We start from the raw sequence: 15,366 nt of genomic DNA, 5'->3' as shown, positions 1-15,366 counted from the left end.
TTTTTAATAATTAAAGTTTTTATAATTAGTAGTAGTAGTGGTAGTAGTAAAACGCCGGAATGTAGCTTACAGCTCAATGCTAGCTAACAACCGAATTCAATAATAGGTTTTAGCACCAATGCTAACTGTTTATTTTTTAAGATTATTTTTTGGCTGATTTTTTATATTAGATGATATTACTAAGCTGGTTAGATATGTAAGATATATGTATATCTGTACATTACTCTGGATTTCAGTTATGAACAGAACACACAGATAGCTCTCCTCACAGCTCCAGCCCTGTGGGGGGAAACCTGCTCCCTTTCATTAGCCTACAGGGGGGACAGGTGAGTGCAAGGTTAATTAGCTGCTAGCTGGCTTCATTTTGTTTTTACCTTGGAATCTAGTAGAGTGTTGTAATGAGTCAGCTCTTTAGGCCACACAAGGCTGAAAGCGATACCAAGCTCAGATCTGACTGCTCTTGTTTTATAGGACACTTACCTGACGTAGCCATTCTATAGAGACGTGTACATCCACACTGGCTATACGAGTGGCAGCATTAGCATTTAGTGTGAATCCCGTGTAAACACAAAATGAGCATGAATGATTGTACAAAACTGATTCAGAATAAAATCAGATCCTGACAAAAGTCTGCCAAAAGATTAAGCATAAAAAAGAGTAGCACTGCCCTGCAGGTTTTAAGCTACTACCCAAAACATGTATACATTTTCTTTCTTTGGTATTTTGGTATTTTATTATTATTGCACAATAATTTAAGGCTTCCTCAGAGTTAATATTTCCTTGTTTAGTATACGTTTTCTATATTGATGGCATACAAAATTGTGATAATTGTGACATTAGAAGTGATAAGAGAAAATATATCCAATTATTGAAAGTACACACTGGAAAAATAAAGAATTATAAAAAAGAAACATAGGCGTCTAAGCTCCCTGAGACTCGCCCCCAATTCCAACTCACTAAAGTAACTGCTTTATTATGCGCTAATCACACACATGTCGCAGGGTTTTGTAGAAAATTGTCTTGATATACTGACTGAGTATCAGAGAATCACAGTATCATGATATCATTGTTACTGTGGGCAAAGTATTGTAATAGTACTGTATCAAGAGATGCCCTGAAATTCCTGGCCCTTGCATTTAGTACATCTTTGCAAACACTATAGACAGTTATACACTATTCCAGTGAGGTACATGTAGATGTAGCCTTGATATCACAGACATCATTACTAACAGTAAAATATCACAGGCCTCATCAAATAAAACTCTACATCCCAGTCCAGCAAACCCTTACACCTCCATGAGAGTAATTAGGAAACATCAGGAGAAAGTTATGGCCAAGCCGCAGACGTACATCAGCAGCTCCACAGCTTAAACCCATTGTTTTGACATGCTGCTTTTCAACATCATGAAACATAATCCTGTTTCCACACCACAGAGACACAGAGTCACAGAGAGTGAGACTGAAATATGGAGGAGAACATGAACAGCATTTCACATTCACCAAAAATGAAAGTGAAAGAGAAGGTAAGAGTGGGACAGACTGAGAGAAACAGGTGGGCCTTACCTCGAAACTTCTTAGGAGGGTTGTTGAGGTCACCAGTGTCTGGCTGCACAACACAACGATCATCCACCAGGCTGCAGGCAGAGATACAGCAGTGCATTAGACACAGTGATACTCGGATTTATTTAAGAATAAAATGTTATCTACACAATACAGTGTAGATAACGAAAGTTAATGAAAGTGTTAGGCTAACATATGCTTTAGCAAAAACAGATTTCTAATTATTCTATTCTTGCTTATCCAACAGCAGTGCTCTTTCGTAGCAACAACAGGGTTAGGGAGCTTTAACAGTAACACTATGTATATATACACACCGCTATATTTAATGATGTATGTATTTAAAAAGCTGACATAAGTATTTCCATCTGCATTTTGTATATTGAATTAAATTTACTTGCTTTTAATATACTCTAAATATTAAATGGTGTGATTCATACATTTAAATTTCACAATGATTTTTTTGTGTTCAGAACTTGTGAGGTGAAGAAATTTAGCTAAACAATTTATTTAATTTTCAGATTAAATAAATTCAGATGCAGTAGATCTGTCTACTGGATGTTTCACCTTTGGCCTTAACTCGTATTTCAGAGTTTTTAAACAAATATATTGGAATTTTTGGATCTGAATTTTTTCATATGAATTTTTTTTTTTTTTATGTATTTATTTACCACCAATTTTTACAGTAAGTATAAAACGCAAATAAGCATAGTTATAATTAATATTCATAAATAACTCCACATATTTAAAATGTATTAAAAAGTCGTCAATTAAATTCAAATATCCAAAATGCATATTGAAATACTTATGTTGGATTTTAAGCTCTATAATGAGGGCAGTATTTTTTTTTTTATATATATTGTGTCTGATCATTTTGTGTCAATGTACGTTTACTATGAAAAGCCTTTTATGCAAGGTTTATGCAGTTAATCTTCTGCTTTTGTGTGTGTGTGTTCAGTAACTGCCATTACTGAAAACCAGGTTTGGGCTGAATCAGAAAGCATTTACGTATCCTCACTGATACTGAAGCACATAACCTCCTGAAGGATTAATTATATTCACTCTAGCAAACACAGTCGCTTATTCTATCTCAAGCAAAGAAATTCTCTCTCTGTGGGTTAGAACTTCTTAGTACTGTCAGCTATGCTGTTGGGAAAATTATTTTCTTTATATATATTTTTGATTTATCATCTCTATGTGGGTCAGTAGAACTAAATGTTGTCTTTGTACAGAAATTCTACAGTAAGTAAATAAACTAGTTTCAAACGTAAAATTGGATGAGAATTTTTACCTGGCCCATGTTTCTGTCTGAACTGGCTGTAGAAACCTGTGACTGGGATTACCGCCATCTTATTTTTAATCAATTAAGAGTAATGTTGTCATGCAACCACCTCCATATGAGGACAAAGGGTTAACGGTTTTTAAAAAGTATAACCATGATACAGAAATGTAATATCCTCATAAGAGGACAAAGGGTCTCAACAGGATATATATATATATATAATTTAACATTACCATTCAAAGTCATCCTGTGCTTTAATTCAGAAGCAGTAATTTGTAGTATAAAGGATCTGAAAATGTTGAATGAATGTTAAGCTAACAATAGATAACAGCTAACTTGAAGAAGCAGGACACTGTAAATTCTAATTTTCATTTACAGCCATGCAAAACACTATCATTCAATATGAGATGATACTACACCGCATATATCCAGACTCTACAGTGACGTGCACAGTCTATAGCACAGGTCTTCTGTTCTGCTTCTGTAACATTTAATCCTGAGTTCAATAGAAGAGTTTAAAATGTAAAAGATTAAATTCACTATGTTTACAGGGTCAGAGACTAAGTGAACTCTGTGTACAATTTTAAATCCATAGTTCGACAAATCATAAGTCTGAACATTACAAACGTTTAACTGTTACAAACCACGAGAGAAAAGCTGATTAGCATGAGCATGTCGGACTTTCACCAAATTCTGACTGACTAAAAACCATCATACTAATTTTCATATATATGAATCCGCTTCTGTTTGTGGATCGGACCTCAATTTGCCCCAACTATCTATCTAACTAAGGTTGAACACGAGGTAACCGCATGGACTTCATCCACATGGTTGGGCACGTGCTTGTAAACATGGACATGTGTGGAAAGCTGTGCACCTCAGTTCAGCACAGTTTTGCTGCGCAAATATTTCCAGTTACAGCTGAATTCACGCTTTTAATCCCAGAAAACGCTCTTATTTACCTTTTAAAAAGCCATTTAAATGCCTGATTAAGAGCCAATTACTGTTGTTTTGCTGTTTTCCTGTTTGTTTTTTGAGTGCTTGGCGCTGACTCAGCTCTTGATCAGTCCGGACGCGAGACAGCGTGTGTGTTGGGGTGGGGCTGGTGACCTCATGGGCCCTGCATTGTTTAATATCCCGATATATATCGTCGAAAAAAGAACATTTGCAACGTAATTTTTTTTTCCAATATCGAGCAGCCCTACAGCAGACTAGTGCTCTGCGATATGACGATAAATATCGTGGGACGATAGAAAAGTGTTTATGTGCTACTTACCTTCTATACCTTCAACAGTAATTTCATCAATTATTCTTGCAAATATATAAAGTAGGCTGCGATAAAATGTATTGGCGTGGTCACTTTGCATAAACTCGGTTTATATAAGTGATAATAAAGTAATCTTCGTAAAAAAAGCTTCATAATGTGGTTTTGCGACATGACACTGCTTTACGTTATTTGACGGACACTTGAAAAAATGTTAATTGAGTTTATTTTGACAACTCAATTTAAATATCTGTATAATTTTGAAAGAATTAGCTACTGCATCTACCTCATCTGTTTTCATTTGATACATATATATTGCTGCACTAAAAGGTAGTAATTCTCATTTGTGAAAGTTTGGTTTAATGTCACTTTGAAATAAAGTTCGAAAAAAGTATGCGATGATATTATTTTGTCATATTTTTCGAAGAATAACTGAGTAACTCAAATGTGGTACATCATGATATATATCGATATCGTGATATAAAAAAATTCCATATCGTGATATATGATTTTTCCAATATTGCCCAGCCCTACAGCAGACCATTCCTCATAAAAACATAAAAAACGGCATCCTATGATGTAACTACAGCATCTCAAGCATGTATACACACACACACACACACACAGCTGAATATGGTGATACATGCATGCTCAGACACACACACACACACAAACACACACACACACGCTCCTCCTACTGGCAGTGTGTCGGGCCAGGTGGCTCATTACTCCATCCCTTGTGGGAGGTCAGTCAGTGGCACAAAGACACAGGCACACAGGGCTCTAAATATAGCTCCAGCTTCTTACACACACACACACACACACACACACACACATACACACTCTAACAAACACACACAGAAAGAAAAGGGAGACAAAAATGATTACTGGGCAAAACACCACCAGACAGACGTCTTGACAAACGACTGCTGTCAACTCTCGGTTCCTCAAAGGTGCGCTTGCTGCTGTTGCTATGGAGAAGTGACACTAGACAGTGGTGTGTGTGTTTGTGTGTGTGCAAGTGAGGGCCTGTGTTTGAGCGTTTGGTCACTGTGAGATGCCACAGGCTGGTAAAGGGTGGAAATTAGCTGTGGAAAATTTAGGGTGTTATTTACTAAAATAGGAGGGTTCAACACATCACTAAACTTGAGCTATCTACTCAACTACGACAGCGAGAGTAAACAGCGTCAGGAGCAAAATATAGAATAGCAAACACACGACGTCACGAGTCAGGCAAACACCCCACCAACACACTCACACACACCTCATTAACCGTCACATTCTCTCATCAATTTCAGTGTATCCTAGCACTTGCATTCCACTAAAAAGTAAACATATGCAAAACGATTTTGTCCATATAACACTAAGTTACATTCATACAGCAGGTAAAAGTCAACCAAATCTGATTTTTAATGTTTATTTCAGGTTTTCACACAAACTTTTTTACGTGACCTATATTTGACGTTAGTTCTGGGGAGTATGACCAAAAATGTATATCAATTTCACTGTAAATAACTGTATTTTTATTATTATTATTATCTTATTTCATTTTTTTTTTTGCATGACTGGACTTTTATATATGTTTGTGATTACTGTTAATAATACATACGATATAAAACCCTAAGGCTTATTACATAATATATGAAGAAATCAGACTTTAACATGGCTTCCTTTACTAAACTAAACATTTTAAATCGTTCCATAAGCACTATTAATGCTCCTAAAATACTCCAAATGCTCTATTGCACAAGTAAAACACAAGTCTAATATCAATTTACAATATATTATTCTTGAAGCCATTAGAGGCATTACAGTATTAAAATCAACCACAATTCCCTTCTTTCTCCAGTTAACAAACAAATTTAGTTCAGTGTGCATTAAAATTATTCTTCAAGCTACAGTATTAATACATTTATTAGGGCTATAGTTACTGCTCCTGAAATTTATTTTTACCTCATATCCAGTAAGTTTTAGGGAGTTTTTCTATTTTACTCTGATAAAAAAATTCATACAGTGAGAAACAGCAGCAGGAGCTCCTCAGACAAAGTGCTGTTCTCATTTTTCTTCAGGCAGGACCGAGCATTTGACTCCACAGTGCTAAACTATCATTACTAATTATCAGTGTATTAACTTGTTATGCTAACTGGCTTGCATTAACTAGCAAGCTGTATCTGCTTCTATGGCAGTGCTGTTCCACACGGCGCTCTGCAGCACCTGTAGCAGTATGGTGGTATGTGAAAAATTCATACCGGTTTTAATTTCCCCTTCCATATACTGGATGAACCAGTATACAGCTCAGCACTATTTTGTTTTAGAGAAACTCGTCTCTCATTTGCATAAAGTTGGAAAAATCTAAACTTTTTGGCCGCCTGCTTTGCCTCTTTCGCACCATTAGCAATCCAAGGGTCTTCTGCACGACCCTGTCGCCAAACTCCATAGAAAACAGTGGGAGGAAAAGTTTGAATGTACTGTTATAGTAAGAGTAAACAGCATAAGTTATTAAATATTAAAGGTTTTACACTGTACATTTTAATACTCTAATTTATTTATAAAGTTTGTGTGTTTATGAGTGTCATGCAGCACATGCCATTGTGTTAGTTTTCATGTCATCACAAAACAATGGATTAAGTTTTAGATCTTAGTTCACATACATAACTGTATGGACTTCAACGTGAATAGGAGAATCTTTAACTGCCATTAACATTTAACTGTGATTAATCAAAATAAAAAAAATTGCCTGAAAGTGAACAAAATTTGGCCAAATACCGAATGTCCTTACCGGATTTTAATTTATCTTGCCACTTTTACCCTTGCGTAAATTAAATAGCCTGCATGTTTTCAGATGCCAAATATTCGTTATATCCACCACTATTCCAATGTCTCAAGAAGCCAGTGCCGGCTCCTTCATCAGCACTCTGACAGACAACAAATGTATTTGTATATAAACCACACAGCTGTGTATATAGAGCCAGCTGTTCAATGCACTTACATTCAAAACCACATTTCCCATTATTCTGTCTATGGCCAATATCAGCGTCCTGGAATGAACTTCAGATTCTGAACATAATGTCTATCTCTTAGAGCCTTAGAGTGATATTTGATAGTCTAATGTATTTTTATTCTCCATAAAATTAAAAAGAATTTATAGAAGAAGGTCACACATGCCATATATTATTTGGTGATGTAAGCAGAACTTATACATTTAAAAAAGTCCAAATAAAATAAAATAAAAACTTGGATGATAATTATACCTTTATCATCTGTTAGTAACTTTCTTTTCATTAATACAATCTGGCCTATGACACCTATGACTTTTATTATGAAGCCTACAATAGACTGGCAATGCTACCTGTTTTTCTGAGCTGTATTAATCACTGACTTTTGCTAACAGATCGATGGCACTGTGCTAGAGCTGGGCAATAACATGAAACTTTATCATATCATGACAACCAAAAATAAATTATTGAAAGCATGTTTTTATATTATAACCGTGTTAATGAAACGTTTTCGATTGTGATAAACATTGACATCAATTGACTCAACAGCCTCATGTGTAAGAGAGGAAGACATACCCCAGGGTGCTGATGAAGCCATTGGTGGAGCCCTCCGCATACAGGGAACATATGTCCCCGATGTGGAGGAAACTAGACATCTTGTCCGACATTTTTCTCCGCTTTCAGGTGTTCCTGTGTGGACAGAAAGAAATGAGAGTATTAGAAATAAAACAGGCCTTTAGGAAACACGAGAACCCTTTATAATCAATGAAACAGGTTGTTTGATTAAAGGTTAGTTAATATACAATAACACAAACAGAGCGGAGCGATCATAAGTAGGTTATCACCGTCCTCGACCGGAGAACAGCTGTAGGGAAAAACGCTGGACTTCTCCAGTGAGAGTGCAGCAGGACTGCAGGGACGGATTCTAGAACATCAGTATCTGGTGTTTTGAGGTGGCCTAGTTAAAAAGCGAACTGACACAGAATTCAAGGTCTATTCGCTGAAGGGTCGGTGTTTGGTGAGGGGAACCCAACCTAATTGGAGCGTGTGGTAAAATAAAAACCATATACACCATGTGGACAAATGTATTAAAATATCTGTCTCTACTATATATACAGTGCCATGAAAATGTACTTGTCCCCCCCCCCCATGAATTAACTGTGTTTAACCACATTTTTTGGAACACCAAGTTCCTTTTCAAATTACTTTTTCCCACAGGGCTAGGTTGGTTTGGATATTTTGGTTTGTATTTTTGTTTCATAAAAAACTAAACAATCATTTAAAAGCTCTTTTTATATTTACTCAGGTTATCTTTGTCTGATATTAAAATCTTTGTTAATCTAAAAAAAAATATATGATAAAAAAGCAGGCACTGTATATATAGAGAGCATATATGTGTAGGGATTTGCACTCCATGTCAGTAATGTGCACAGCTTAAAGTGGTCCAATACATTCATTATAAGGTAAGACTACAAACATTTGGACATAAATAGTGTAGCCTCTGCGGAAATCACAAGTAGGTAAAATGCAGAGGCTTTTTTTTTTCTATGTAACACATTGTTTCAGGTTAGCCACAGACCTCTGAGAGCTCTAAAAATGGTGCGTTTATGATAAAGTAGGTAAACAGAGTGGACAGATGGCAACACACTGATGTGATGGCAGTGTTTCTGACATTGATTTTGTATTTGATTTTGATTTTTATATAAAACCCAAGATATTTAATTTATTATTATACATCTATTCCTGTATTTCAGACCTGCAACATATTTAAAAAAAAAAAAAGGTGGGGACGGTGAAGCATTTACTAATTTATTAAGGTGACATTCCTTCTCACAGCACTTTACAGACGTTTAGGTGATGAATGAAGTGTAATGTGTGCAGCATGTGGTTTGGCACTGTCTTGTTGCAATATGTATAAACAAAACCTATAACATGACAGACCCAGACTTTTGGCTTTGGGATGATAATTGGCTGGGTAGTCTTTGGTCCAGTGCTCACAGCATCCATTTCTTTCAAGAAAGATCTGGATTTCTAATTCCTTTCACCACAATACACATTCCCACTCTCCACTGATGATCCATCACAAATGCACCCAGACAGAGACTTGAACCCAGGACTAGGGGTGGGCGATATGGCCCTAAAATAATATCACGATATTTTATGGTATTTTCGTGATAACGATACTATTGGCGATATGACAAAACACTTTTAAAAAAACTATTTCAAAAATACAATATACACTGCAAGAAAAAAAAAAAATATTATTATTACATACAATATAATACTGCACACCCCTAAGTGAGATATTAAAAAATGCAAGAATTTTATCAGATTTGTAACAGAAATCAATGATCCAGAATGTCATGATGCTAATAATAATGCACTCCAAATATCTCCATATATCCAGGATTAAAGTAAAATAAATGATACTGGACAGATATAATCTGTCTCTAGTAGATGCATAATTGGAAATGGGGTGGGTGATATGGCACGATATTTTAGGGTATAATATCGTTCACGATATTTTAAAAAATGGCGATATTTTCATGTGCGATACGATATGGCACACCCCTACCCAGGACCCTAGCTCTTAGAGGGGATAGTGCTAACCACTAGGACACTGTTTCTTTTTTTTATTATTATTCCTTGCTTTTAAATACAACCAGTCAGATGAACCAGGTGTAGTTTTGTCTCTAAAAAAACTGTGCCTGACTTTCAGCAGCATTAGCTTTTCCCTGCAAAACACCTGATTCTGTCAGATTAGAGAAAAACTACAGCTGTGTTACTGCAGGACGAGAACTGAGAACCACAAGCATAGCAGGAAACAGGGAAACACCACACACACACACACACACACACACACACACACTCTACACAAACTACTCTTCTCATCAAGGCAAGCTCTGTGCTACCTATCAGCAATGAACAGGTAAGCTAATACCTGTACTTCAGAAGGAGCTTTATCATGAACGCCACAAAATTCAAATGAATCTGGGCCATAAGTAGCTCTGAACATGTGCATACTGCATACTACTACCCCAAAGGCAGGTTCATAAAGGTACATAAGACCTAAAATTAGACAATTTAAGGCTTGTAATGGGGTAAAAACAAGGGATGTGAAAAGGTGATTGTAATCATAATTTGATATCCAAACAGAATAGAAACATTCATAGAAACATTCAAGGAGTCAGGAGGAATTTCAGTGTGTAAATGGTGTAAAATGTAAGAGCACAAGCCTTAGCTCAACATTGTGATCTCTGAACCATCATTCAACAACATCTGAGTGAACAAACCTTTCATTAACCAGCTCTACAATACAGAGTTACTATATTCACTAATACCACTTACAATTTCACTGTACCCTACACAAGCCTTATGTTCACCATGTCCAGAAGAAGCTCCGCCCACTTCTCTACTACAATACAGAGTTACTGTATTCACTAATACCACTTACAACTTCACTGTACCCTACACAAGCCTTATGTTCACCATGTCCAGCCATGTCCAGAAGAAGCTCCGCCCACTTCTCTACTACAATACAGAATTACTATATTCACTAATACCACTCACAACTTTACTACTGTACACAACACAAGCCTTATGTTCACCATGTCCAGAAGCTCCGCCCACTTCTCTACTACAATACAGAGTTACTATATTCACTAATACCACTTACAACTTTACTACTGTACACAACACAAGCCTTATGTTCACCATATCCAATAGTTCTGCCGACTTATCTTCTACAATACAGTTACTATATTCACTAATACCACTTACAATTTTACTACTGTACACAACACAAGCCTTATGTTCACCATGACCAGAAGCTCCGCCCACTTCTCTACTACAATACAGAGTTACTATATTCACTAATACCACTTACAATTTTACTACTGTACACAACACAAGCCTTATGTTCACCATTACCAGAAGCCCCGTCAACATCTATGGGCTTAAATGCTCCTACAAAAATGTATCATAGTCAGACAAATAAGAGCTAAAAAATCTTTTTATGAACAAAAAAATAATACTTTGTGTTTTGGACCAAAGATAAAAAGCACTACTAAGACTGTTATCAGCAACAGGTTCTAAAGCCAGGGTCTGTCATGATAAGGGGGTGTCTCAGTACACTTCTTTAATACAGCATTATTGCAGAAGAGATCTTAGAGCAACATATACTGTATTCATATACTGCAACATCTGTTAAAGAGACATTCATGCATTTTTCAACAAGACAAAAAAAAGCTAAACCACATATTGCACACATTACCAAGGTATTACTGCAGGACACAAATATACAAGTATTGTACTGGCCTGCCAGCAGTCCTGACCTGTCCCTGATAGAGAACGTGTGGAGATTTTTTTTTTTGCATTCGCTAAAAGAATTAGACAAAATATAACCACTGAAGAAACACTACCACTTGGTAACTTTGGTAAAAGCCTTACTTTCTGATTTGGGGTTGTTTAATGTAGTTATGTCCTTTAATATACAGCCATCATAAACTTTAACTTTAAGTCTAATCTTAACTTTCATAAGTTTTACAAAAACAGGAAGTAAGTGGTCAAACCAACATGTTGATGTTAAAAATGTACAGGGTTAATAGTAATAATAATAATAATAATAATTTTTATTTCATACAATGGTCAACTAATCAATTCAAATTGTTTTTAAATGTTCATATTCAGCCATCGGTTTTTGGGTGAATATCTAAACAAAGATTTCATTTTGTTTCATCCCATAGATGTTTTAGTGTATAACTAATAGCAGGTCATATTTAATCTGATTAGGAAAACATCCCAGCTGACCAGAAAACTGGGACATCTTCACCAATGTGATCAAGGCATCATCAACTTATTTAAAAAAAAAAAAAAAACATAAATACAAACCAAAAGGACATCTGAATGAATAATCATAAAAGAATGGCTGGATGGCTAGATGAATAAAGTAATGAATGAATGAATGAAGGGTCAGATATTTGTTTACCACAGTAAACTACAGTGACATTCCAGTAAAGAAACGCTGGAGAAGTCTGTTTACTGAAAGGCTAACAAACACATGCTGCTGATGTGCTTTCACTTGCACTCTTTCATGCTAGTCAGATAAATGACACAGGCTTCTATTAGCCTGCAGAGCAAAACACCACCTCTGTCATTCCAATCTGTCACTGACTGTGTGTTTGAAGTGCTGTCTATTAGCCTTTATTTTACAATAAATGGAGGCAAGACTGAATATATCAACTTAGCAGTATCGCATGAGACTGTCGACTCTCACAAATACACAAATACACAACTAAATTACATTGTGCAATTATATAATTCTATTACAATGTGCTTCCATATTTAAATACTTCAGAACATTCTAATAGAACTGCCAAAATGGATGCTAACAAATATTTAAACAATGGCAAAATGTAAAATTGGATTTGAAACTTGGATTAGCATTACAGGGAAATGTCACATTTATGTATTGTGTGATTAAATTAATAAACTGCCTGTGGTGTGCCTGGTTATTATTTACAACTGTATGTAAGGTACTCTGCCTTGTAAGACAGACAGACAGATAGTCAAACAGAAAAATAGACAGTTAGAGTTTGTTCACATTACCTACATTATCTTGACGGTTCACATTCACAAATGTAAGTGATCTGTATCTGTGTGTAATGTGAACAAATCTGTCCCTGAAACGCCTCACATGCGCACATATATGTGTATAAACGTTGCTTTCCTCACCAACAACAAAAACATCATATTAGAGAGACGACTCATAGCTTTATAAAGGGAAATAGATGCGCTAGCAACTCATATGTGGAGCATCCTTTGCTGGAGTGGAGAGTAAACAGCTGGTCTGAAGTACATGCTCAGGTCGAGGAGGAGAAAGAAGGCCAGGCGGTTTGCTTTTGCTGTTTTTGCAGCTATAGCTGCACAGCTGCACCAAGAGATAATGTGTGGGTACGAGAGAGAAGCACGTAGCACATGCGTAAAAGCAAAAAGATGCATGAATTTTGATATGACCGTTCACTTTTATGACGCATGTCCATGGATTGGATACGTATCTAAATTAGGACCACATATGGTAGTGGCTCTGTAGCCATAGATAGATGTTTGTTCACTGACTTCAGGTGAAATCTAGTTTAAATTCAGGATTATATCGAAACTGCATCAGTATCGGTCAATAATTGCTTTTTTATAATTGCTTTTTTAGAAACATAGCCTCCAAGTTATAAATATGTATATTCGTATATTCGAATAGGCACATATATAACTGCATGTGTAATATTGGATGTCTGCACCGGCCCTAAATTCTCACATATTGAGAGATTGCATTGCATCCCTTGTAAATTCTTGTATTGTGTTACTTTTAACATTGCAAGTTATGTCACAGAAAAAGTTTTGTGGCTTATTTTTCCAAAATCGTGCAGCAAAAACATTATTTAGTACTGAAATACTATAGTACAGTGATTAATTACATTATTTTTTTTACCATTAACAATGCATATGTTAATTAATTATAACGCGACACCGCGATATATTTTATATTTTAAATATCACGATACTGAATGTCATTAGTATTGACCAGCATTTACCTGATAGCCATTTGTAGGCCATTTTAACATTTAAACTACTTGCACATTTATTTTTTTGCTTGACTGTGCTCCCTACACATACACAGCCCGTATAAGGACATAAAGCGCTCTAAACAATCCGTTTTCTCTTCACATTCACACTCAAACAGGAGTCATTTCGGATTATCCACCTTGACAGGGCTGCTTGCGCGAGCTGCTAAATTCAGCTGCTTATCAGAGGCAGCCAATCAGAATTCGCCTCGGCTCGGGCTTTCGGACGCGCGTGAGACAGGCAGAACGCGCTCTGTTATTTTGAATTTTTGAATTTTTAGAATTTTAACCGTTTTTCCAACGGTTTTAACGACTGTGGCTAAGCGAACGGCAGCTAATTGTGCAGTGTTAACTGTAAAATGACATTAAATTACCTACTACACGAAATGAGAGACACTTCTCCTCCAAAATAATCCACATTCTCTCTGCCGGAGAGCTTCCCCGGCTCTGTCATCACTTCCAAGCCATGAGAAAAACACAAAACGACGGGTATCTCCGCCGCTAACCAGCACAATCTCCCCCAAACCGCCGAGGATGGTTTCTGAGCTACGGGCGCTGAGATGCTTCAGTTCAGAGTAGCTACGCTAACGCCGCCGCCGCCGCCGCAGCAGCACCAAACCCACAGAGTTCAGCATTAACTTTAACGTTACCTCCTGCGGACGGACGGAGACCGGGGCGCGTAAGAAGAAAAAGAAGCCCAGGCTCACTCAGGGGCAGGCGGCGTCCGGGAGGCTTTCACCGGGTAACTCCATAGTAAGTGACCAAACAAAAGTCCAGTTAAAAACCGCGGCGTCTCGCTGACAGTTGAATTTTGTCCCCAACACTCCGCTCTTCCCTCCGCCTCCACGAGCCGAGAAGCACCGCCCCCTTTCTTTAAACGCACCACGGGTTTATGGGAAATGTAGTTTTTTTATCGCTGTGCCTGTTCTCGAGGTCAAATGAGGAGAAATAGGTAAAACGCCAAGGCAAGTGAGTTCCAAAGTTACAGAAAAAAACATAAAGCGATAGTTGGCTAAAGTACAGCAAAAAAAAAAAACATAGATCTCATCCATGATTTCTATAAACAACAGTAATTAACAGCGTGTGCACTTTTTGTTCACCTAATTTTCTGTTTTATTTTGTTCATTTTTCTTGTTTTACTTTTTTTTTACTTTTACTTTTTTATTTACTTTAATGTTATCCTTTTTATTTTTATATATTTTATCATTCTATTGATTTATCTTTTATTTTATTGCTTTACATTTTAGCATGTTCACTTATCCTTTTATTATGAATTATTTTTAAATAAATTTTATTTTATTTTGCTTGTTTTCTAATTTTAGCTTTTATCATTTAATTTTGATTGTTTTATTATAAAGTTCCTTTTTTTTAGCTTACCTTAAATACTTGATTTAAATTTAAAAAAAAAATTATTTTTCAGTCCCTTTAATTTGTATATGCTCGGATGCACTGAAAATGTGGGTTACCCTCAGTATACTACAGAGTGAAAATAAAGGTTGATAGATTGATTAAATGATCATTTGACATATATATATATATATATATATATATATATATATATATATATATATATATATATATATATATATATATATATATATATATATATATAGGGATTTGTGGACATCTTTTCAAATCAGATTTGGGTCA

General features: G+C 36.0%; 1 protein-coding gene across 24 annotated transcripts in view; it reads right to left on the bottom strand.

The window, feature by feature from the left end:
- itpr1b (inositol 1,4,5-trisphosphate receptor, type 1b) overlaps nt 1–14,578 on the bottom strand; it is a 227,391-nt gene extending 212,813 nt beyond the window's left edge. For 16 of the 24 annotated variants that reach the window (XM_049471927.1, XM_049471934.1, XM_049471938.1 and 13 more), the window contains exons 1-3: nt 14,367–14,577; nt 7,676–7,789; nt 1,564–1,634 (exon numbers count right to left, since the gene is read on the bottom strand). In XM_049471927.1, the coding sequence (XP_049327884.1) occupies nt 1,564–1,634; nt 7,676–7,767 (163 nt within the window). In that variant the 5' untranslated portion in view covers nt 7,768–7,789; nt 14,367–14,577. Of the gene's footprint in view, nt 1–1,563; nt 1,635–7,675; nt 7,790–14,094; nt 14,271–14,366 lie in introns of those variants that run through there. The other 8 variants (XM_049471933.1, XM_049471931.1, XM_049471935.1 and 5 more) reach the window with 3 other exon arrangements.
- Nucleotides 14,579–15,366: the final 788 nt, after the last annotated feature.

Source organism: Astyanax mexicanus, chromosome 24 (assembly GCF_023375975.1).
Source record: "Astyanax mexicanus isolate ESR-SI-001 chromosome 24, AstMex3_surface, whole genome shotgun sequence".
In the NCBI taxonomy this organism is placed as follows: Eukaryota; Metazoa; Chordata; class Actinopteri; order Characiformes; family Acestrorhamphidae; genus Astyanax; species Astyanax mexicanus.
This window is presented reverse-complemented; position numbering and strand designations above follow the sequence as displayed.